The sequence below is a fragment of the Ursus americanus genome, chromosome 20 (assembly GCF_024610735.1).
Source record: "Ursus americanus isolate L20-20 chromosome 20, mUrsAme1.1.p, whole genome shotgun sequence".
NCBI lineage: Eukaryota > Metazoa > Chordata > Mammalia > Carnivora > Ursidae > Ursus > Ursus americanus.
The window spans coordinates 41,489,726-41,515,170 of NC_142146.1; the positions used below are offsets into that span (position 1 = coordinate 41,489,726).

Genomic DNA, 25,445 nt, shown 5'->3' on the forward strand with positions numbered 1-25,445 from the left:
AGTGCTGAATTAGGTACCTCCTCCCCTATCTTTTCATGCATGATGCCTCACACATTTTTGTTACCTAGATCATAACCTAATATTTGTTTACATTGACGTATACCTTATATACTGTTGTACTTCCTTATCAATGTAGTCACTCACCCAAATATTTATTACTGAATAAGAAAATACAAACAGCCAAAGACAAAATATTTACCCTCTAGGAGTTCTCAATTTAATAAGGGAAATAAGTAAAAAGTTGATCACAACTCTCCCTTATTAAATGAAATAATACATTTCATTTCCATTTCATAATAACTTAGAAGTTACTTTTTATTCCAAGTGTACACATGAGGAAAATGGGATTTAGAGAAATTAAGCAACTCAGAACACATAATTAGTAGGTAAAGAACTGGGTTTCAAAGTGCTACTTTTTCATTCTCCATCTAAGTTCATTTTATATACTACTGATAATACAACAGTTAACGTAGATCGAAACCTTAGCACTGCATATTTATATAATTCATACATATAAAATATTACATATATATATATACACACACACACATATATGTATAAAGTCTCATTTAACCCTCCCTTTCTCTATATAGAAAGAAACTTGCCTATGGACCACATCTAAGAATATGGTAGGCCTGAGATCTTAACTACCCACATCATTTTAATTTTCATATCTCTACTGCATAATAACTAGACAATTTTCAAGTAAATATTTTTCTGTCTTTGTACCAGAAAGTTTACGTAAAAGAAGAGTAAACAGATAAAAGCATTAACCCCTCCTCCAAAGGACAACACTACTTTCTGCAAAAAAGATCAAGATGAATTTTTAAACATCATGGTGCTGCTTCATTCAAAAATATTCTGGCACTCTTTCTGGATAGGAAATATTCAGTTTGCTATTTGAGAGACCAGCCAAAAAGTCTTATTTTCAAGAAAAGTAAGGCTCTATTCAGAAGCTGCTAAATATGCACAAGTTACTCTTTGTCCTCCTTTCAGACAGTGATAAGCATAGAAACTATTTAATTCAGGAGCTTCGGTTCTTTACAGTGAGAGTGTTTTATATTTGCATGGATCCAGGAGTTATCAAGATATATAACTGGGAATTTTATTTTTGCTTATATTGGTTCTACCTCTGGCATGCTGTAAATACTCAATAAACGTATGATGAATGAAGGAAAGAATCAGCCTTAATGACAAAATCATCCCTAGAGTCCAACTGTTCATAGATATAATAACAGTCTTCCAAGTTACAAGACCAATTTTTTGGAAGTAAAATGTTACTATAAGATATCCTAAAAATTCTCTGGTTGATGACAGAAGGATGCATCAAAATGTTCTACAGGTAAATATTATTTCTAATTGCTCCTTTATCCTCAAGGTATAAAAGATAAACTACAGCTACAATTCTCCATGAAATATACATAAAAGTAGCGCTGTGCCTGGCATATAATATGTACATGACATGGGAGCAAAACTGCAGTGGTCAAGAATACAGGGTCTAGAATCAGATTGCCTAAATTCAAATCCTACCTCCAATGCCTCAAAAAATTGGGTGCTCTTAAGCAAAATTACTTAATTTGTATGTAACTCAGTCTTTCATTTGTAAAACCAATAGTACTAGCTGCTTAAGAGATTTTGTGAAGTTTAATTGAGTTATTTTATGTAAAATACTTAAAATAAGGTCCTTAGTTATATAATCTTATTATTTTTAAAATCATCAAATTTGAAAATCAAGCACAGATAATACTAGTCAATACAAACGCTAGCATTTTTCCTCAACGCTTTGACTAAGTTAGCAGACTAAAACAAAAGCATCCAGTCATACCAATATTGAATATTGACAACTAAGTCCCTTTTATTGGGGTCAACTACTAGCCAGTTTTACTTTCAAAAACGGTGCAGAAACACACAAATCTAGCAATTTTCTGAGTCATCATGTTCTAGCTTTATAAATCCATTATCTACCATTATCACCAAAACTATAAAATAACGTGTTTTTTTTTTTTAAAATCACTGCATTTCATGACACTGTGCTTTTTATTTCTACATTTCACACATAGTCAATTCCACTCACATCCACTGTAGATAAGTCAATTGTATCCAAATCACAAAGAGTGCAGCCATTATCCTGCGTCCATGCATTCGGTACATAGTTTCCAAAATAATTCAGGAGAATCTAGTAAATGAAGGAAAACTGTATTAAGAAAAGTAAGCCTTTCCCGCCAATGTGCTTTCATTCTATAAACAGCTAGCTTCAAAGCAGGTTTTCCGCATTGGGTATATTCCTTAATAATTCTACTAATATTTAGCACCCAGAGGTATACACTGAACTAAGGTCTCTCCAGACAATGAATCATAAAATCAGGGCAAACTTTGTCTAGAATGGCCAAAAAATGATTATTAATCACGAAGGTCATTTTATTTCAGTATGTAAGAAATAATACCAGATGAGACAAAATTAAAGAAATATGTCAAATAATGAAACACAGAGTTTTAATTGAGCTAATGAGACTTAGCAAAAACACCACTAATAAGAGCAATCATGTGAATAGTAATTTAGTAATAAGATAAATATGTTCAAAGGCCTGGTACAGACACCCACAGTGAATGGGGCAGTGCCAGGGTAACCTCTTGCCAACCATCACCACACAAAACAGGTATTATATATACATACCTTATCACCAAAAAACACTAAACTCTTCCAGGAAACTATGCTACCTACTATAAACTAGGCTTCTGGGCAGTGGTTCAGGGGCACTGACTTCAGGAAAAGAAAGCTTGCAGATTAAAACAGATGTAGAACAAGGTCCTAATTACTGCCACCCTACAAATCCTATTAACAATAAACTGAAGTACAATATTGTTTCCCCATCCACCCCTTTCAGATCACTCAGAGCATCTCCTTTGTAATTTATCTCCCCCTCTCCTCAGGCGTCCACTGGCAATCATTTCTTCTGTAAAATCTGAGTCCCTTGTGTGTGTTTTGGGTGGAGAAGAAAATGAGGGAAGGTAGAGGACAGACATAAACACTAAAATATGAGCCCTCAAACAAATCTTGAGTGTTCCTGGAGTGTAAACATTTTAGGGGAAAATTCTGATTTACTTTTTAAATAAATCAGCATAATTTTCTATGCAGTTTTAATACCTGTAGTGGTATGAACATTTGTAGCTTTTAAATTTTTATGCTTTTATTTCTTTTCAAAAACTATTTCACCTCCAGATAGTGAAGCTGCAGCAAACTAGGTTTAGCTGTGATTTTATATTACTGTGCAAAGGAAGAAACTAAAATACTACTATGCTTATATAATCATTAATTTTTCATTAGAAAGGTGAGATGAACTCAAAAGAAAAAAGTATCAATATATTAAATATGATGGTCAAAAATGTATAGAAGTGCCAACTGGATTTTTCTAGCTTCCTAAGACCCTAAAAGATCTTCCAGTACAGAATAGATGAGGTAATTAGTCTAGTACCATTTTACCAGATTCCTCTCAAATATTTGGGATGCCATCCAAATATTTCTATTGTACTAAAACCGAAACAAATGTTGTTGAAACAGTACAGTATTCATTACAATGGGAAAATCTATGTGTAATCTGTGGAGTACGATCACAGGACATGGAAAAGCAACTCATTCACGTCTCTTTTGAACTACATGATAATTCAGGAAACAAATTACAAGGCAGGAAATATGTACTTATGAAATTCATTAATGACAATTCAAAGGTCAATGTGGTCATTTGAATGTGCCTCTATATTAAAAACAATAAGAAATTGCTATTGTCAAATTACAAATGCAAACATTAATCATTCATATTCTATACAATAATATGGTTTTGAAGGAAGAAAATAGATTCATGTGAAAATGGATCCTGTACTAAGCATTATTTCTAAAAGGAATTTTAAAACATTTTTTTAAAGGCTGGTGGGAAATATAATTTGTTTAAAATATCCGGGGAAAGAGTTTTTTTTTAAAGGAAGAAAAAAAAAAAACCTCAAATAGTTGGCCATATCTAAAATTTCCAACAATATATAAAGACTGGCACTTTCCTCATCTCAGAAATCTCATAAAAATTAAATATTTATCTCATGAATTATTGATCAGTCTATTAGAACCCTTATGTGAATATGAAAATGATCAATATCTTTTAAAAGGTTAGAGCATAAAAGGTATTACTTTTAGTTTTCAGAATTAAGACTTTATTTTTAACCTTTCCACTTTCTACTTTTTACCTCAATTTAATTTTCATAGATAATTAAGATATTTTAAAAACATTACTTTTGATTGGAAATTACTTTTTCTCTTTTGGATCTCTCACTACAGAGGGAGAAGTTATCCATCACCCCCACCCTCCATTTACATCTGTTTTCTTCATTAAAATCTGCAGACATTTATGCTGGCAGCTTTGGAAAGTTCAGGAAACTGTTTATGTAGTTAGGCTGTTCCAGGCAGTCCCCGGCTACTAGGTGGTAGTACTTTCGGGATCCTTCTTGCACAATTATCAAACCCTTTCCAGGAATGATGTCATTTCATTGGCAGAGAAACTTTTCCAACCGATCTTTCCTTTTCCTTTTTCTTTTCTTTTTTCTTTCTCTCTTTCTCTCTCTCTCCCTCTCCCTCTCTCTTCCAAATCATCCAATTATTCAAGGTCATAGTGGCCAATATGTACAAAACTAACACCCTTATTTTTATTACAAATCAAATTAGTTTCAGAAATGCTTGTTTTCATGTGCAAATTAGGTGATTTGACCTTCTGTTCGATTTTAGCCTCTACAAAAATACCACCAATTTCATGATTACCTTAACATATATATTACCTGATATTTAAAAGAAAAGGTTAGGTATTAAAGTAAGCATCTTATGATGTGTTACTAACAATAAATGAGCTTCAAGCATAAAAAGTAAAGCTTCAGCCAGAAATCACAGTTTCTGTCTAAAAACTTATTTGTATCAGATTGTATGTATCTAGCCACGTATGAAAATAATTATGTAGATAACATATTTTAAATAAAATGTCACTTAAAAAACACAAAATTGTTTACACATCATTATGAAAACAAATGAAAAGTATAATGCTCATAGATATAGACTGAAAGGACATAAAAACTGAAAGCAATCATGAACAAAACAACATCAAAGGTTAGTGGGATTATAAGTGATTTTTTAAGTCACTTACAATTTAAAAATCATTAATTTTTAATTATAATTTAAAAGTTATTTTTATTAATAGCATGAAATTTAGAGAAAGTAACTAATAAACTTTAATAACTTTGGTCCATAAACACATTAAAAACAATTTATTATTTACAGATTATGTATAATTTTTAAATGAAAAAATGACTTAAATATTATCAGTTAGGTCAATGTTATGGTTCAAAGCCACTGACATTATAATTGCCCCTTACTAAATAAAATAATAAGGAAAATTAACTTAAAAAATTCATACAGAATATTCTTTTGTCTTTCATGATGGCTAAAAAAACCAAAGTTTGTATCTAGAGAATAATCTGCTTTCTTTCCCCACTAGCCTGGACACGGGGGAAAATGGGATATATTCATGTGGCTCTAACTTTAACATAATATTATTAAATAAGGTATTAGCATAAATTAAATGCTTATTTACATAATCTTTACTCAAATGTTTATGTAATAACAAGTATAATTTTTATAATAAAAAAAACTTACTTCATTTTGCTGCCAAATAGAATCCCAAGAATAGATGAGACAGGATCATGTCAGAGAAAGTATAATAGGATCATCACACTGCCTGAAATGCCAGAAACTGTGATAGCCCAAACTGAGAATGTTTCCTAGAAGACCTAGATCAGGTCTTTTTAAATGCGCTCAGGATTAGGGCTCCTTTTCTTACAAGAAGTCCTAAATTAGTCACTATGTAAAACTCCAGGCAGTTCCCAATCCTGGGAATTGGGAAGGCACTGGCGATGACATTGCAATCACTGAACATCAGGCCTTACCCACAACAGCTGAATTCTCAGGGCTAAGCCTCCTTTTTCAAGACATTTACATTTTTTAAAAATAAAAACAATAACTTTAATGAATGAATTCAGAATATTTTTCTTTGCAAAAAAAATCAATCAATAGGTAAACTTACCTTTAAAATCCAGGAAAAAGCACAAAATTACAAAATTAGCATTGGTAATGAGAATGAACCATAATAAAGAGGAAATTAAGATAATCATTGTTTCAACTTTATGGAAATATATTTTAAAACGTGAATAAAGTGCATGATTGTCTAGGAAAATATAAGATACTAGAAAAAGGGCAAGAATGAGGAGATTAAAACAATGAATTTACATTTGATTAAAAAAATTACCAAGAAGAAACAGCACCCTATTTAGTTATAGGAGATGTCTGGTTGCGCAAAAGCCCTTGCCTAACTGGCACTAATGGTCTCAGACAGAGGGCTAACACAGACACTGTGAGCCTGCGTGCCTGTGCACAAACACACGCACACACACATACTGTAAAGTGCTTCGTAGACAAATCTGTCCCTCTATCTGCTTATGGATAGCTACAGGACCCACCTCAATTTTATGACTTTTTTGTCCTGCCAAAAAATAATCTGTCTTACCACTCCCAAGAATAATTCTAGGTCATTAGATTGTTTCTAAACTTGGACATTTTTTGAAAGGCTAATATATGCCAGACATGTGCTGGACCCTGGGGAAAAAAAAGTAAATGGGACAGATATGATTTCTGTAACTCCTAGGCTAAAGGTCCAGTAAGGGAGACCCAAAAAACAAGTAAATTCCATCCCTGTCCAGAGTGTGGCAATACATACTGTGATGGAGGAAGTTCCAAATATTATAAAAGCATGTAGGAAGCATGAGGAGTAAAGACCAAGCTAACACCTAAAAGGTGAAGATTTAGTAGGTGGGTAGAGCAAGTGGGAATTGGGGGCAGAGGATTCCAGAGTGAGTGAAATGGAGGCACAGAAGACTTGTAGAAAGAGGAAAAACGAAATGTGCAAAATTCAAATTAATTCAGCATGGTAGGAGTTGAGGGAGAGGAAGGGGGAGAGAATGAGTGAGTATGAGAAATGTCTGTGTGGATATTGTAGGGTCAGGAGTGGGGGAGTAGATGGGATGGTGGACTGGTGATCATTAAACCAGGAGTGAAATTTTAAAAAGAGCCTTAAAGGCCAGTCGAGAATTTGGATCTTCACCCTGAAGTCCACAGAGGGCGTTACACAGGTGAGTGACATGACCGGGCTTTCTGCTTCAGCAAAATGCCCTAGTCCCAGGCTCCTGGTGGGCGACTGTGAGGGGTGGTAGGGTGCAGGTGGCATGAACTAAGAAAGCTGTCATTGGCACTGAGAAAATCAGACAAAACCCCATGGACAGGAGTCAGAAAAAAATAGCGTTTGGATTGGGAGTGGGAAAGCAAATAGAGCCAAAACAAAACCTAGTTTCCAGTTAACCGAATGGATGAAAGAGGAGGCAGAGCTGAAGGTCTTGAGTGACAGGGCTCATATGATACACAATTAGATCTACCAATTGGGTGTTCAGACCTGGAGGTCAAGGAAGATACAGGAGCTAGAGCAAGGACTTGGAAATCATCAACATTAGGATAGGATTTGCTGACATAGCAATGAAGCAAATTAACCAAGAATTTTTGTAGAAGAGAAAGAAACATTGCCGGTTCTTTATCTTTGGGTAAAGTAAAAATCAGGGCTGAAGAGGATGTCACAACAGACGTCAGCAGGAGCATTTCCTGGGGTGGTGGGAAGAGGGACTGAGGGGAAGGTAGTTTGTCTCTACTTTAGAGTGTGGCTGTAAAGGGGGCGGGGGAAATAGGCAGGTTGGAAGGCAAGGGGATTGAGGAGGATATTTTAGTTTGTGCTGGCTCAGTTTTGTTTTAAGATGTGAAAGACTAGAGGGTCTTTAAAATGTTTATGAATATGAGAGAATAGAAAGGGAAAACTGATCCAAGATAGAGAAAGGACTGAACCCAGCAAGCTGGCTTTGTAGGAGGGCTGGAATGGGACAAAAAGCAAGGTGGAAAGATTAACGAGCGGAGAAGAGGAATCTACTTCTTCCAATTTGATGGTGGAAAAGCCGCCGGTATGGACTTTCGTTTGCATTTCTTCCCATCCATACAGCTTTTATTGGAATTCCAGACTACTCAATCCTCTGAAACAGCAGATGACAACTCCCCACCCTCTCTTCCCACAGTGCAGATCTGTTAATCTCTTTTCTAGGTACTTAGAGTAAACTAGGCATCCCAGTATCTCAGAACACTGCTTTAAGCAGTTTTCATGAGATAGATAGATGATAGATAGATAGATAGATAGATAGATAGATAGATAGATAGATATCAAACTTATCTATGAATTTTTCAGTCGATAACATTTTCAGCACACTCAATTATATATATTTGAAAAGCATCCAAAATTTCATTAGCCACATTAAGTCTTTGTCAATTATAACCCAGCAAACTTCACGTAAGTGTAAGAATCTTCCAGCCATATAGTTACACCTCAATCCTAACAGTTGTTACATGAGAAAATGGTGACTTACAGACCTGCACATTTCCTATTCAGAGAGGACATCCTGTATGAGGGAAATATGGCTCATTCTCACGTTCACTGTTCTTATTAAACACAAAGTGAAATGTGTTACAAACAGAATGGAAAGGTATCACTTTGCTTAGGAAACATCACCAGTTTGATGAATCTGAAGGAAGCCACATAATCTACAGTATAAAAGATGAAGCCAGTAGATTACTAGCACCAAATAGAGCCTCTTAAAGACACTAAAAAAAAAAAAAAAAAAAAAAAAAAGGAGGAGGAGAAGGTGAAGGGCAGGTGAAGGAGAGGAAGAGAAGATGACATTCTATATATTGCTCTAAAGTCTATCTCCAAGAAATAAAGAAACAGGGAAAAGTCACTGTGACTCACCTTAGTGGGTCCATTTCCATTAACTGCCACTGGTAATGTTTCATAAAATACATTCTTAGCTCTGGCTTTGCCATTTTCAAATTTCAAAACAACTTCATCTGGGTTAAAAAGAAAAAAAAAGATTTTAGTAATTTAAAATGTGTGTGTTTTCATATACACATACATACGCATACATTTATCTGTATCTTCTGGTTGTTATAAAATTTCCCACAAATGCCATTCCACGTGCCACAACACTTTTACAAATTTTGCCTACACTACATCAGAGAGCACCTCGATCACTCCAACCCGGCACCAGCAAACTGAGGTGCTAAGCCAATGAGGTGTCTGGCAGAAGGAAAGCATCTTTGCAATCTTGCCTCCAAGGAGTCTTGATAGTAATGGGTTCCAGGATGGACTAAATTATTGTCTGAATTGATTCAACTGTGAAATGAGATCCTTGCCGGGCTTTCAAAGTTATTATGATGGTAATAACAATATAACAATATAACAATATAAATATGACGAATAGAACACTGACAGACATAAGCAAGGTCTCCACAATCGGCCATCATTGAGAGCATTGCCAGTTCTTGAAAATCAGGTCTAATGCCAATTCCAGGAATACACAAGTCAGGTGGGAGCAGAAACAGCTGGGTTTTTTTGTTCTTGTTTTCCAGTTCCCTTCCTCACATTTCCTAAGTGCTCCAAACTAAATGCTTTCATCCTGAGAAACTTTTTAGGGTATGAACTGCCTTAAAGAATTGGACTGAATTGCAATGTATTTTTAATGTTTAAAGTATTAATGTGTTAATGAATTAATGTATTTTTATTTTTAATTCATTAATTAATTGATGTATTAGTATATTTTTGCCAAGACATATGTCTATCTAGGAAAACACAGGCATACATGCATATGCGCACACACACACACACACAGAGTGTATGTGCTTGGTTACCAGTTACCTTCAGCTAGGTAAAGTACTCTAATATTCATACTCCTGAGTAATTCACAATATAAAGAACTTATACTGAAAAATGTGTAATAATAAGGTATAATTAATTTAAAAATATATCTACAGTCTCCAGATGGTGAGACACTAAATTCTAAATTACCTAAAGCTAGAAGCTTATCTTTTTTTGCACTAGTCTTAGGACATGATTTTAAGTAGATGCATTTCACTATATCAAGCTAAGCTCAAGTCCATTATTTTTTGAAAGTTATAATATCTATACAGTAAACCTTAATCATAGCCCCAAAATAGATATGATAAAGGACAGACAGTTGAAAACACAGGTGTTCATTTGTATACATGAGCAATTCAGTATTTAGGAAGCATACCTACAGCTCCATTTAAAGTCTGGAAAATTTTGCATTTGTGATCCAATGTGATGTTAATAGCTTCCTAAAAATGAGAATACAGATACCATTGAAAATGACAACAAATATGCAAACAACACTATCATGTTAATATAGTTTATTCTTTTGTAGAATTTAAAGATCCTATTTGTAAATTATTATAGCACTGTTCTTCAGAAAGACAAAAAGACTGTAGTTTTATAGTTGATTGAATTAAAGGATAAAGGGAATGGCAAAGTATTCATGGTATTCTCCAAATATTTCCACTTCCCTACCTTATGACAAATTCTAACCAGTTCATTTTTAGCAGAGGTGAAATTATTTTGCTTCTAACCTGGACCATGGAGCTTCCAGTGTGAGACCCCAAGTGTGCTTTCTCTCTGGCACAACTGCTAAGGTCTAAGATGGCTGCTCCATCAGTCAGGGTCCCAAGTGATGACAATAAGCAGAAACCCTCTGCTGACCTACAATGGACACGTAGCAAGAGAAACAGGCCTCTGCTGTGTTATGCTGTTGAGGCTGGGTTGTTATTGCAGCATAATCCCCAATCCGACTGCTACAATGGGTATGTAATTAATCAACATAATCATAAAGATTAATCTGCTTTACAAATTTTATGATTCTCAATGCACCAGTTTTTCTGCTACATTTCTCTGTCATAATAATATTCCTCAAATTGACTTTGTATATTGTTAGAGATTGAATGTTTGTGTCCCCTCAAAATTCATATGAAGCCCTAGCCCACAATGTGATGGTATTTGGAGACAGGGCCTCTGGGGGGTAATTAGGGTTAAACTGAGGTCATGAGAGTGGTGTCCTCATGACAGAATTAATGCCCATATAAGGAGAGACACTGCAGAGTTTGTACACATACTTTCTCGTTCTCTGCATGTATGTGTGTGTGTCTTTGTGTCTGTGTCTCTCTCTCTTTCGCATGAGAGGACACAGGAAGAAGGCGGCTGTTGTCTACAAGCCAGAGAGTCTTCACCAGAAACCAACCATGCTGGCACCCTGATCTAGGACTTGCAGCCTCCAGAACTGTGAGAAATGCATTTCTATTGTTTAAGCCAACCAGTCTATGGTATTTTGTTATGATAAACCAAACAGACTAGGACACATGCTAACCAGTAAAATCTTATGCTTCCAGAGAATCCTTTTTTTTATTAAGTTCAATTAGCCAACATATAATACATCATTAGTTTCTGACGTAGTGTTCGACTCATTAATTGTGTATAACACCCAGTGCTCAACACAACACATGCCCTCCTTAATACCCATCACCCAGTTAGGCTATCCCATCCCCCTCACCCCTCCCCTCCACAACCCTCAGTTTGTTTCCCAGAGTCCAGAGGCTTGAAAGAATCTTAAAGAGGATTTACACAACTAAAAACATTACGATCTCAACAGTGAGAAAGCATGATGCTGCATTGGCTAGCACTCATGCCAACAGTAGGTTTCTCCTCCCAGATGAAAGAGCAAGTCCTCAGACTTGCTGTGTCAGGCACATAAGAGGGAAAGCAAAAAATGGAGATGAAGAAAAATGAACATTTTAAGAATAAAGTTTCTTAAGTATTAAATGTCTAATGAAAATATTTAGATGACTGAAATATTTATCTAAGGAACAGAAACAGCTAGAGTTGCAAACCCACTGTAAAATATACTTTAAAAAACTTGTTTCCAATAACAGCACCCACAAATTATACAATTCAGTACATTTTAGAATATAGCAGTTCTAAACTATCTCAGAGTGAATTTATGAAACATGAACTTACATTACATAAATATACTAAAAATACTCTCAAATTAGAGAACTTTTGTTTTACTTTTCTCCAAAGTTTCATTTCAATCAATCTCAGGAATGTTCTCTCAAGGGCCAATAACACAGCTATTGTTCCCTACATTCCCCCCTTAATAATAGAACTCAGATTTTCAGTAGGATGTTTCTGCGTGAAATAAAGGCCAACATTTTCTTTGCATATTGTGCATAGCCACATAAATGTGTTTGGGTCAAAGCAAAGTAAGAGAATTTTTTTTTTCTAGAAAGATTACTTAAAGAGAGTTGATACAACTGAGATGGCCCTTTATTTACTATTCTGCCTATTAACTGCCTAGACTATGGATGCAATGGCTGGAGCTCCAGTAGCTGTCTTAAACAAGGAGGTTATATTGAAAATGGGAGCTATTCCATACCCTCTTCAGTGGATCAATGTAAATTTTGGTGTAAAATAGCTGATCATCATCATTATCCTGGAGATTCCACTGTTGAACTATCTGGTTGATATTTGGAGCATAACCAATAAATCCTGCAATATAAGAGAGATTAGAAAATTTAGTAGTCTAAGACCAAAGCTTGTGTCTATTAATTCCATTGACCAGTTGCACAGAGTTGTAAAGCCAGTAGGCCTAACCCTTAGGTTGGAAATTTTACAGCTCACAATGAAAGAAATGTTATTGACTGTCCTTTGTTTTATATATAAACTATGACAGAGTGAGTTTTTACCACCGACTACAAATCAGAGACTCTTTTCGAATAAACAACATTCGCAAAATTAATTGACACAAGAGAGGGAATAATGTTTTCCAAGTCTCCTAAGGGAAAAAGTTACTAGGAAAAGAACAGAATAAGACAGAAGAATTTTCTTCCTGACCTTCTAAAATGCTCTTTCTTGGATCCTTTGGAGAGGATTCACTGTTTCTGGAAAAAAAAAAATCTCTACTACCGTGGTTTTAATGTCAGTGCCAGTGATGCTAACAAAATCAAAGGAATGTTGGAAATGTCACTGACTGCAAACATCTCAAAGAAATTCTATATCTAGGACATTTTGGGAATTTTTCCTTTCCTTGAACTAGTCATTATTGTACCTGCTAAACCATTTTCTGGCCAGATTTTGTGTGTCACAGTCTGGAGAAAGGAAGTCTAAAATTGGATTGTTCCCCTTGGCCTTCAAGCATAAGCATTAAATTTGCCAATAACAGTTGTCTATAAAAGACACGGACAACAGGATCATTTTTCCCCTTTTTGAATCTTCCTCTGCATTTCAGAAATGCAGCCAAGCTGCTATGTTTCATTGACATGCAATACTTTTAAAAAGGGACCAATGTTACTCCTGTGAATTGAAAGAAAACCTAATTTTTTACCCTCAAAATTAAAATTTCCTCATAGGAATAAAAGAATGAAAAGAAATAAGTCCAGGAATATTACTGTTATCTAGAGAAAACAAGACAAAATGAAAACATGCATAAACCAATCACTGGTTGCTCATTTTTGTAATTTTCATCAAATTAAAAAATCCTAAAACACTGAAAAATAGTGCATTTTTAATTCCTATGACCCATCTACTGTGATGAAAAATACGTCCAAGTAGTGACACATGACATTTTCCAATGGCTTATATTGCTGTTTTTCAGAAATTATGTTTCTTTATCCTTTTTATAAATCTACTTCAAAAATGAAAAGAAATTCCATCTATTTTCAAAGTATGTGAGATATATTTCATATGATTTATATTTTTTTATTAAACTGCCATATTATTTCAAACTAATAAAGTTTATAACATTCTGAAATTTTCCTGATTAGGAAACATGTTTTCTTTCCATGATAAATTTTTTAAACTAAATGATCTAACCATAAACAAAACTCTTGTCCCTTAAATAACTCTCAATATACCATTCATGAAATTACATAAACTTTTATTGAATATATTTAGATTTCCTAGCATCACTTTAATTACTATGACTATAGAAAGCACAAGAATCATGTTTTGATGTCCTTATATGATCTCTTTTCCACTTAAAAGCACCTTTTCCTTACCTAAACTAGCTCACAAAGGCACTCACTTGCTAGTCTTCTGCTGTTTCCACAGCACTGTATCTATCTGTCTGAAATTTAGATGTATCACCATCTAGATGAATTTATATATGATATTTTACTACATATACCATGTTTAAAAAATTAATAAATGTAAAATAAAACTTCTCCCAGTGGTCCATAGCTACATGGTTTTTAAACTATCTAGGACTTCAGATAAGTTAAAAGCTGGCCATGTGTTACTGAGAACCTAGCAGTTTGGAGTAGAAGTGCCACCAATCCCTAGCTGAGGGTCCAGACAGAGATGTCAAGAATGGGCAACAATCTCAGGGAGAAGCTTCATCAGCACATAAACTGTAAATCTAAGAGGAAAAGATGACTAAGGCGATGAGTTTGGAGTGACCAATCTGAGAAAACCTAGGTTCTGACTTGAATATGGAAGTGAAATCTAAAGGCGGTAGATAGATTGGGAGAAGAATAAAATGGTCAAGAGATCCCCCAAATGATACACTGTGGTTGTACTGACATGGAGAGAAAGAGTGAGCTGAAACTAGGCAATACAAACTGGAATTTAAGGTTTCAGAAACGCAATATTTATAACGGGCTGGCAAAGTTCTGAGGTACAACTACGGGGAAGGGTTGCTAAAATATATTGCATGTAAATAGGGCTGGAATTGAGGCATCTCAGAGAAACTATATTACTTGCTAAAGGTTTCATTGCCATAAGTGGCTTGAGCAGAGCCTAGAATCCAAAAATGCTGTTAGCTCAAGTAGTACGTACTTGAATTAGACTGAACAGTATCAGTTATGTACATGCAAATCACCCCCAAAAATTTGTTTTCCCAATGTGGCTTGCAACTTCCACCCAAATTGTTTTTCTAACGTGTCCCCCATCCTATTTGGTTATGTCTTCTGGTCATATGTTTATATTAATCTCAGTCTAAGGAAAATATTCTGGAGTCAAAATAATGTCCAAAGTTAAGTTTTATTTTATTTTTTGAAGGGAGAGGGAAAATGTGATAATTTGTTCCTTTAATCCATGATTAAAGCGAATGCAGCACTTTATACCCAGACACTCAATGCTGAAATTTTTGACTAGTGATTTCAAGACAAATCACTCATTTACTCTGATATACTTAAAATATAGATAAAATTAAGTAATACCTATTTTTTATAGCCACGTGATTATAGCTTGCACTTTTTCCTAAGTAAGGGAACTTACTAAACCCATTATCCTATAGCCAGAAAATTCTCAACGCAACTATAATCAGAAGACCAAAATCCATGTTATTTTTCCTTGAACAACTGAATGTCTTTAGGAGAAGTCACCTGAATTGGGGGAGCAGGGATTTTCCCACGTACAGTCTGTAAATAATAAGATTTAGACCGCTGAGTTTTGTTAGGAGTATCATATGATATGATATGTAGAAAATCTCTGTCAACTACAAAACACACCATGGATTCTACACTGATATAATTTTTTCATAGTAATAAGAAGATAATTGTTATTTAAAGCTTCACGTCCGGGGATGTACTGTATGGTGACTAACATAATATAATAAAAAATCATTATAAAAAAAAATAAATAAAATAAAGCTTCACGTCTATAGTTACGTATACCAAAAAAAAGGTTGTTTCATCAATCTTTATAATTTTCTGTGACTAGCATTAAACTTCTCTACCGGTATCTTACCCACCTCCCGAATTCAGGTAGCGTTTCCCAATGTGCACAATGGGATACTTGTCTGCTAGTCTTTTATCTGGCCACAGAATTCCATCTGCTGCAAACACCACTTTGTGGTTTGACTTTTGGAACTTTTTTAGAACTTCTTCTGGACCACCAGCAAATATGACATTAAAGCTGTTTAATGAAGGGGGAAAAAGAAGTTTTAAAACACACTTGTCAGAATTTAGGCACATAAACCAAGAAACAGTCACTAATAAAGTTAGAATTTAGAATCCAACCTAAGATTAATACGAACTATTTACAGAATACTCCAAACAATTCTCCCTCAAGTTAAATTATACGGATTGTACTAAATTATTCATATTTACATTACATTGGCAAATGAAGTCCAAATAAAGACAACATTTTTAGTACTAGTTTTAGTATCCCCCCAAATCAAAATGCTAAACCAGTGTTGAAAGGTTAAAAAGTCAATAACTCGCTATATAACTTAATAATATAGACATAGTCATTGACAGAAGCTGCCATTATAACTGCCCAATGTTTCAATGTAATTTGTACCCATCCATTATAATTTCTGAGGATTTCATTATCTTCGACGAAGTGTGTTCGACTACTAAATGTCACCTATGTAAATTTATATTTGAACCACTATTTAGCCTAAAACCTTAAAATTAAAGTGCTGAGACAAGTGCATCTTTTTAAAGCTCAATGAATTTGAAAAAAATGTCTGAAAGTTGACACTATAATGTCTACAGTTTCACTGATTTTTCTAGAGACATTATTGCTCATTGTTCATTCACAGAATGACAATGACTTAACAAAACAGGAAGTGTATAAGCCACTACCTGATATGCTTCCACTCTGCAATAAATTCTTTATTCTCATTACAACTACACATTCTTTTGCATCCTTTTTTTTTTCCACATCAGAGTACCTCAAGACCAAAAGTTTCTAAAGATGATAATTTATTGACCTAACATCCAGGTAGCAAACAATAAGAACAAACTAATGTTCACAAATTCAGCACCAAGTCTTCCTAACAGCCGATCGTCCGGAGGCACTGCTGGGATATGCGAGTGGAGGAGTAAGGAGACTGTTCCACGGGACCTTCCCAGCCAGACTTGCTCTCAAAGAGCTTATTACTATGCCAGGATAGTAGTAATGACTCAGGCAAGGTTTAACAACTTTCTATATATGAATTATTTTATCAAAATAAAACACACTATTGCTCATCTCTATAAAAGTAAAAACCCCATGAAGTTTTAAAAATTCCTTGAGCAAGAGTAGTGTAAGTTTATACTTGTGGCAGAGATGCTAACTGACCCCCACATACATTCCCGAGCCTTTATTTAAATAATGGAATCCCCCTGTGTTAACTGGGCAAATGGCCGTCCTGCTAAAGACTACTACTCTGAAGCTCCATGTGGCCACACGATAGGTGTGACCAGTAGAATGTGAGCAGAGCTTGTGTCTGTAATCTCCAGGTCCTGTAGTTTAAAAAAGAAGTTGCTCACCCTCTGCTCCTTCCCTCTCTTTTTTCCCTTTCATGGTGAACTACACTTTACAAGTAAAAAACACTTGACATATACCCACCCTCACCATATAGTCCACCTCTGAATCTTAAAGCAAAACTAAGAGAGTTAAATATTACTAATGTCCAACTAAATTTAATAATTACACCCAGCCAATTTTTTTAAAAAGTAAAAATAAGGTTGGGATCAGAAAGATAGACTATTTCTTTTCATTTTATATTGTTTTAGAGGATTTAAATTTTATGATTTGTTTTTTCTTCAGTTACAGAAAATATTACCTCAAAATTAAAATATATTTATATATACATATGTTGGTACATAGCTTTTTCTTTCTTCCAGAATCAATTGGCAAGCTTCTGTTAATACTATTAAGAACATATTCATAAAGAGACTCGGGGCATACAATCTGAAGTCTGCTAGCTGGGTTTCTGTCAGCTCTGCCACATGCTGAGTAACCTTAAACCAATTACTAAAACTATGCTTCTGATTCTTTATGTAGAAACTGGGGGAGGGAAGCACCTATCTCGTCAAGTTATTGAAAAAAATAAAAAATTAAGAACAATACATGGCACATTATAAGCACTCAATGAAGTTAAAAATTAACATTATTGTTACTAGAAGACGCTACAGTAATGGGAGAGGCAGGAGGAAAGCTCACTTTTAAGTTTATACCAATCTGTAGTTTAAAATAATTTTATTTTTATATACACATATGTGTTAAGATAAATTTCAAATCAGAATAAATGTGTTCTGACTAAAACCCCAAACTAGCTTTTCCCTGTTGATTTAAAAAACTGAATTAATCTGACTACACAAAATAATATTTATACAAATATATCCAGTTCCTCTTTTTCTTATAAACAAGTACAACTTAGCTCCTCAGTATGACCACTTTAAATTTCTGCCTCCTAAGATAACCCTATCTTTTCTAACAGGGGTACTTTCCTGAAGACTACCAGTTGTTGATATATTCTTTTTAATATTAAAGATTAGGAACGAAGACCAGTGTCGTGGGTAATTGAGCCATGAGAGGCAGGGAAATAAATCAAACCTTCTGAGACAGAGACTGCCTTGCAAGTTGCAGAAGAACCCAATACATTGTCTGGAGATGCAAAAAGGGGCTTATTATGTCAAAGACTGAGGCCAACTGATTCAGAAATTTTGCAGGCAGTGTTGTGTCTTTAAAGGTATAAATGCACATTTGGAAAGTGAGTATTTTCTGTCTTTATAACCCTAGTGAAGGATACAGTATCCACACTATATGTCTCAAACTATTAGCAAAAGCTAGTAGCTTGAAAAGGAGGATTTGTAGCAACTTTTACTTTTATGATTTAGTAGTTTATAAGCATGCATTACCTTTATAACAAAAAACAATTATTTTATAGCAAAATGTAAAGGCAAAAATTCAGTTCACATAATTCAAGTAAAAATTTGAATAAAAACTTAAGGTTGCTAAAACTTTCCCATCGTATTTTAGTGGCATTGTCATTACTGTGGTTAAGTACTTTAGAAAAGTTCTCTAAATCGATTTAAAACTTTTCAAAGAGAAGAAAGTTTTTCTACTTAAAATTACTTTGGCCACAACAACCCAAATAATCAATTTTTTTAAAAATGCACAAGGGTCACAAAAATAATTCTCATAGGAATTTGGTCCATTTAAATATGAAGAATAAAATAAAATTTTCCATAGTTAACTCTGGTAAATATTCCTGGGTCCTGCAAAAATCATAAGGTCCCACCTCATGTGGTCATATTGAGTTCTCTAACAGACATGTCAGCGTTCTATCTCCAACAGGTCATTCAAACTTTTACAAGCGTTTGTCCTTCTGTGTTCCCTGTTTCTGTGGCACCATCAACCACCCAGTCACCCAAGTTGAAAATCTTTCTTCCAGCCTTGCCTCCTCCGTTTCTACAGTCTCTCTCATCAAATATTTCACCAAATCCTATTGATTCCATCTACTTAATCTATTTAGCATTCAAATCCTCTTCACTCTTTCTAGAAGTCACTGGACTAGATTAATTCAAAAACCCTACAAGCCCCCACATTACCTATCTCCACCCCACTTCTGGTAAGGACTGTCTAATAAACTCTCCTAAAAACCATTCCAGTCCCTAGACTGGATCAGTGGTTCTCAACTAGGTCGAAAGCAGGACTCTACAAATATTTACTATCTAGCCTTTTACAGAAAATACTTTTGGCTTTGAGGGCAATATGGTCTCCATTGCAAGGACACAATTCTGCTGTTGTGATGCAAAGGCAGCCAGCAGCAGTGAACATAGCTGTGTTCCAATAAAACTATTTATAAAAACAAGAAGTAGGCTAGACCATGGTTTACCAATTCCCAACCTTGGAATAAAGTCTAAATTAATCAGCATCACAATAATAACTTTCCATGAAGTAACCTGTTCTGAAACCAGACTGAATTATTTGATCTGTCATCTGTGTTTACTCATAATGTTCCATCTGCTTAGCACATCTTTTCCCAATTGGCTCCACACCATTCACTCTCAAGGCCCATTTTAAATCTCACCTCTTCTAAAAACTTCTAGCGGATCAGCCTACATAGAAAAGATCATTTCCTTCCTTTTAACTCCCATAGCTCTTTTCATTTCCCCTTTTAAGAAACATTTTATTTCTTGGTCTTCATGCTAGGAATGCCTATTTTATACTAGACTGCCTGTTCTTCCTTCATCAGCCAGATCCACATCTTTATTCATCTGTGTATTCCCCTCACCTTGTATTTTGAAGATAGTCAATAAATATTTGTTGAACAAATGAATGAATAAATAAATGAATGAATGAGTCATCTCCAGTCTTAACAAGAAGCAAAAGCTACTGGGAAGCCAGAAAAGAAAGCAACAGAAGTGTTCCCTAATTTTATTTATTTGTTCCTCCCCAAACCAACAATTTCTTCATCATCACTGACACAAACTTAAGCCAAAAGTTATAATCATCCCAACTATTACCAGCTAGTGTTTAAAAGCTTAAAGTCTAATGAAACTGAAGCACACAAGTAGCAACACACCTGATATTTCTGTCTTTAACCATGTCCTCATCTTACATACATATCTATATTTCTATAGATAACACCGCAAACCAATACTATGAAACCACTCTCCCCTCCCCCTGAAGAAAAAGCAGTTAAAACTGTCAACAAGGGGACACCTGGCTGGCTCAGTCAGTAGAGCATGCGACTCTTGATCTCAGGGTTATGATTCGAATCCCACATTGGGTGTGGAGCCTACTTAAAAAGAATAAATAAACAAATATTTTTTAAACAACGTTGACGCAGTCGAACTTGCAAAATAAATTACAATAAAATCGTAATATAAAATGATAAATATATTCCTGTAAGAATTTTGAAGGAAGGAGTAGGAATTAGCTCTTCAAGGTGGGTACTACTTTAAAACTAAATATTACTGGGAGGCTTTTTCCTCCAAATGGTATAGACTTTCATTTCCTGTACAGAATTCTTACTGAGGCTGGGTACAGATAGGAGTCAATGAGGACACTGCCACGCTGTAGAGTCATTTTCTCCAGACCTTTTCTGAGTGGCTAGTGCTGGAGTAAGACCTAACAAAGCAGGCAGCCAAGGCGGGAATGGTGGCAAGACGTCAAACTGCGCAAGCCGCTAGCTACCTATGAGGCCAAGAGTCACTACCACTGGTTGTTTCTGGGTCAGTCTCCGTATTGGGAAAATAGTCAAAAGGTGCTTAATTAAATGAAAATTTCCCTCTCCTTTGAAATAATAGTTAAGTTTATCTCTGCAACATGAGAACTTTTAAATCTGACCCATATTTAGTATACAGTATTCAGTAAATCAATGAGGGAATCAAAAACAACTTTTAAATATCCCCCAAATTTACTATTATTCAACTACGACATGCCAGATACAAGATACACAGAGCTATGGCTAGAAAAACATACCCAGGGGGCAAGATTTCTGTCCCACTCAGACCTCTCTCCCGACTCCAGTTCCAACCACAGGGGCCAGCACCATATTTTACACAACAGATACTTAATACATGTTTACTCAAAAGAACAAACTTCAAGGAGTAGGCAATCTGGTTTGGGAAAAAAATTATATATATACATATATACATTATATATTTGTATACACACATGTATTTGTACACACACACACACAAAGAGTCAGGCAATTTCATGCCATACAAGAGTATCATATATCAATCTACAGATAAATAAATAGATAGACAATATATAAACATATATATGTATAAACCCAATGCTTCTTTTGTATACTTCTTTGTATATTTCTTCCTCATTCCAACATACCCACAAATATACTCAGTATTAACAAGAACATTTGAACAATTTGAAAAAAACAAAAGTCACTCATTTCCTACATAATTCCTAAACATATTTCAGACTATTCTGGATGAGCCAGAAGGCAGTGCAATATATTTAAGTCGCAGCTAATGATTTCAATCTTTCCTTCAAAAAAGGAAAAAATGAAAAGAGCAATACTGAAACTAAGAACTCTGATGTATTTTGGCTTCCTTCATACTAATATAATGAAATGTTGTCCATTGCTAATGACTAGGTTCTTTGTGTCTGCACACTTAAATTGTCATCACTGCCAGGAAGGAGGAGTCCATCAAATAAACCTGCCATAGTTGGTCAAAATTATACCCATCATACTTGAAAAGCTTTGCTTTCAGAAAATTTGTATTCTGTCTCCTTATATAATCTATGTAAGACAATATAAAATGCAGGCATACTGGGTATGTAACCTGAACTATGGTATAAAATATTTATTTCATGGAATACAATAGATTGGATCTGGTCATCTATAAAATGAATACATATAATTTATATTTATGACAACAATAAAATCATAAAAATATTTTTATAAGCAATTACCAAAATGATCCAATAAAACATAATCTTTGACAGTTTTCTAAAAGTAAATGATTCTAAAGAGATTATGCTAACATGCAAATTTTTTTTAACATTCAAGCTTTTTTGAAGACATATCTTTCAAATTAGGTCTGTTCAGTTTTATTTGCAAAATTAGTATAATATGAGAATTCCTTGAATGTGGGATCTATGTTTATCTTTTTATTTTTTGTAGTGTTAAGTTTAATGCCTAGATCACAGTTTGTGCTCAAGACATGTGTACTAAGTGTAAAGTGAAAAATCTGTCCACTAATCTCACTTTCTCAGCAAAATAATATTTAGTTAGGAGTCAAAAAAAGAAACATTGGCCTACATCTGGAAGATCAGAAGCCTCATTTTCACGGCTTCTGATAATTAAAATTCATTTTCCTAATGAATATTTCTTCTATGAAAATATCTACCCAAGAATTTTGGTAGATAGAGACACCTCAGTTCATTTAGAACTTTGAGATTTAGAAAATTTGGATGCTTTCCTGTCTTTATAACTCATTTATTTCTCTAAATGAATGAAGAAAATCAACCTTTAAAAACAGTTACAGGGAGCCTGGGTGGTATGGTTGGTTAAGTGCTGACTCTTGTTTTTGGCTAAGGGTTGTGGGATCGAGCCCCACACTGGGCTCCACACTTAGCGGGGATTCTGCTTGGGGCTGTCTCTCCCTCTATTCCTCCCCTAACCATTCTCTAAAACAAATAAGTAAACCTTTAAAAACAGCTTCAAAACATCCACCATATTTCTCTTCTTGTAAGATCTATTTCTTGCTCTTTTAATGCAAGTTTCTTTTACCTAATATTTATTGATAACTTGCTATTTACCCAGACAATATTTAAATCAGGTACATCCCCCAGCTTCACTGTCTAGAAATAAGGACAATTAGAATCCAACATTATAAGCAAATGGAAGATAGCAATATATAAGTGGTAAACATATATATTAACAGAAAAGATTTGTATGGGGGCGCCTGGGTAGCGCAGTCGTTAAGCGGCTGCCTTTGACTCAGGGCGTGATCTCGGCGTTCTGGGATCGAGTCCCACATCGGGCTCCTCCGCTGGGAGCCTGCTTCTTCCTCTCCTACTCCCCCTGCTGTGTTCCCTCTCTCGCTGGCTGTCTCTCTGTCACAGAAATAAATAAAATCTTTAAAAAAAAAAAAAAAGAAAAGAAAAGATTTGTATGACTAAGATTATCCCTGTGTTTTTCAACCAGTGTTACTTATCTTTGATCAATGTCCCAGACCGGAGCCAACTAGAAAACTACTATAATAATGGCTTTACTTTATATTCATTTTAATTCTATATCAACTTTTGTATTGTAACATTGACTACCACTCTAGTTTTTTTAAGTTCAGTCTTCCTTACTGCTCAGATAGCAAGAGCTTATAAACCACAAAGTCAATTCCCTTATCTTACCTCAAAGTCATATAGTTAATCATATTTAAACCAATACTTAAATGAACTCTATCTACCAAAATCCTTGGGTAGATATTTTCATAGAAGAAATATTCCCTTTTGGTGAGGCCAATAACCACCACCAAATATGTCTTTTAAATATTTCATATATCGGGAGTCTTTCAAAATGTAGCACACCTGCATTCTGATTAATGGCATTATATTCAACATCACCGAAAAAGTAGAAATTTCTGCTCAGTCCAAATTCAATCTCAAATAATTATACCAACTTTATTTCTAATTACTTTTCTTCTAAAGAATTTTCTGAAGTCTCAAAGAAAAAGAATAAAAGAAATAACTAACGTTTTTATTAAACATTAATCTAATACCCAAAAAAAGTATTCCACCACATGCTTATTTTGGGGTCTGGACTCTGCTGGTTTAAAATTTACTGTCTAGTACAGAACAAGCTTGTGGAGATATTCAATTTATATCTAATTTACTCATAATAAAACACTTTCTGTTACATATTGGCCTATACATTATTCTAAAAAAAAGAAAAAAACACCTTGTTTACTATATACTAATAATTAGATCCAACCATCTGTCTTCAATGTAACTAAAGTAAAAGAAATACATAGTTTACAAGGTAATTCTAAAAGTAATGCCATGTTCCTTGTAATAAAACTCAAAGTGCTCAGTTACCTTGATTAAGGTGAATTATAAAATCATTATGGAATAGTTTTTCTCCTTAAGGGATTATGCAGCTACCAAGTTATTGTATTTGTCCTCAAAATCTTTATGAGCCAATTCCAAAAGAACTCACACTCCTCCATTACAAGCCATCAAATTCATTATAATTATTGGTAGTTGCTCTAATCAAGGAGAGATGGTCAGCTATACAAAACATCTAAATTATATTCACATACACACACACACACACATATACACACTACAGTATGAAATAACTTGAAAAAAGTTTGTGGTACTTTCTCACATGAAGAGCTTCAGTTTTCATTTTAAGAACCCAAACCCTTGCCAAATATTTGTTTATATCTAAATTAAATATGATAAATCATACCCTAGAGAGTACATTTACAAACATCTAGTCTCTAATTTTTAATGTTCATCCAAAAGACAGTTTAGAATATATATTCCCATTGAAGCAACGTTACAAAATTGCTTCCAAATTAATTCACAAAAACCTACCTAAATGAGTACAAGGGATTATTTGGAAGTATTAGAAATGTTCTAAAGGGCACCTGGATGGCTCAGTTGGTTAAGCATCAACTCTTGATTTTGGCTCAGGTCATAATCTCAGAGTTGTGAGATCAAGCCCTGCACTGGGCTCTGTGCTGGGTATGGAGCCTGCTTAAGATTCTCTGTCTCAGGGTGCCTGGGTGGCTCAGTTGGTTAAGAGTCTGCCTTCAGCTCAGGTCACAATCTCGGTGTCCTGGAAGTGAGCCCTGCATTAGGCTCCGTGCTCAGTGGGGAGCCTGCTTCTCCCTCTCCCTCTGCTGCTCCCCCTGCTCATGCTCTTTCACTCTCTCTCTCTCTCTCTCTCGAATAAATAAATAAAATCTTTTAGACTTTTATTTAGAGACACAGCCAGCGAGAGAGGGAACACAAGCAGGGGGAGTGGGAGAGGAAGAAGCAGGCTCCCAGTGGAAGAGCCCAATGTGGGGCTCGATCCCAGGACTCTGGGATCACGCCTGGAGCCGAAGGCAGACACCTAATGACTGAGCCACCCAAGGCGCCCCAATAAATAAAATCTTAAATTAAAAAAAAAAGACTCCCTCTGCCCCTTCTCCCTCTCAAATAAATAAGTCCCTCTGCCCCTTCTCCCTCTGC

The 25,445-nt window shown here is 34.9% G+C and overlaps 1 protein-coding gene across 2 annotated transcripts in view; it reads right to left on the bottom strand.

The window, feature by feature from the left end:
• Positions 1 to 25,445, bottom strand: part of PLOD2 (procollagen-lysine,2-oxoglutarate 5-dioxygenase 2) — a 94,202-nt gene that overhangs the window by 21,465 nt on the left and 47,292 nt on the right. For both annotated transcript variants that reach the window (XM_045813364.2, XM_045813349.2), the window contains exons 4-8: positions 15,766 to 15,929; positions 12,451 to 12,563; positions 10,243 to 10,306; positions 8,922 to 9,019; positions 2,075 to 2,176 (exon numbers count right to left, since the gene is read on the bottom strand). In XM_045813364.2, coding sequence (XP_045669320.1) covers positions 2,075 to 2,176; positions 8,922 to 9,019; positions 10,243 to 10,306; positions 12,451 to 12,563; positions 15,766 to 15,929 — 541 coding nt within the window. The remainder of the gene's footprint in view (positions 1 to 2,074; positions 2,177 to 8,921; positions 9,020 to 10,242; positions 10,307 to 12,450; positions 12,564 to 15,765; positions 15,930 to 25,445) is intronic.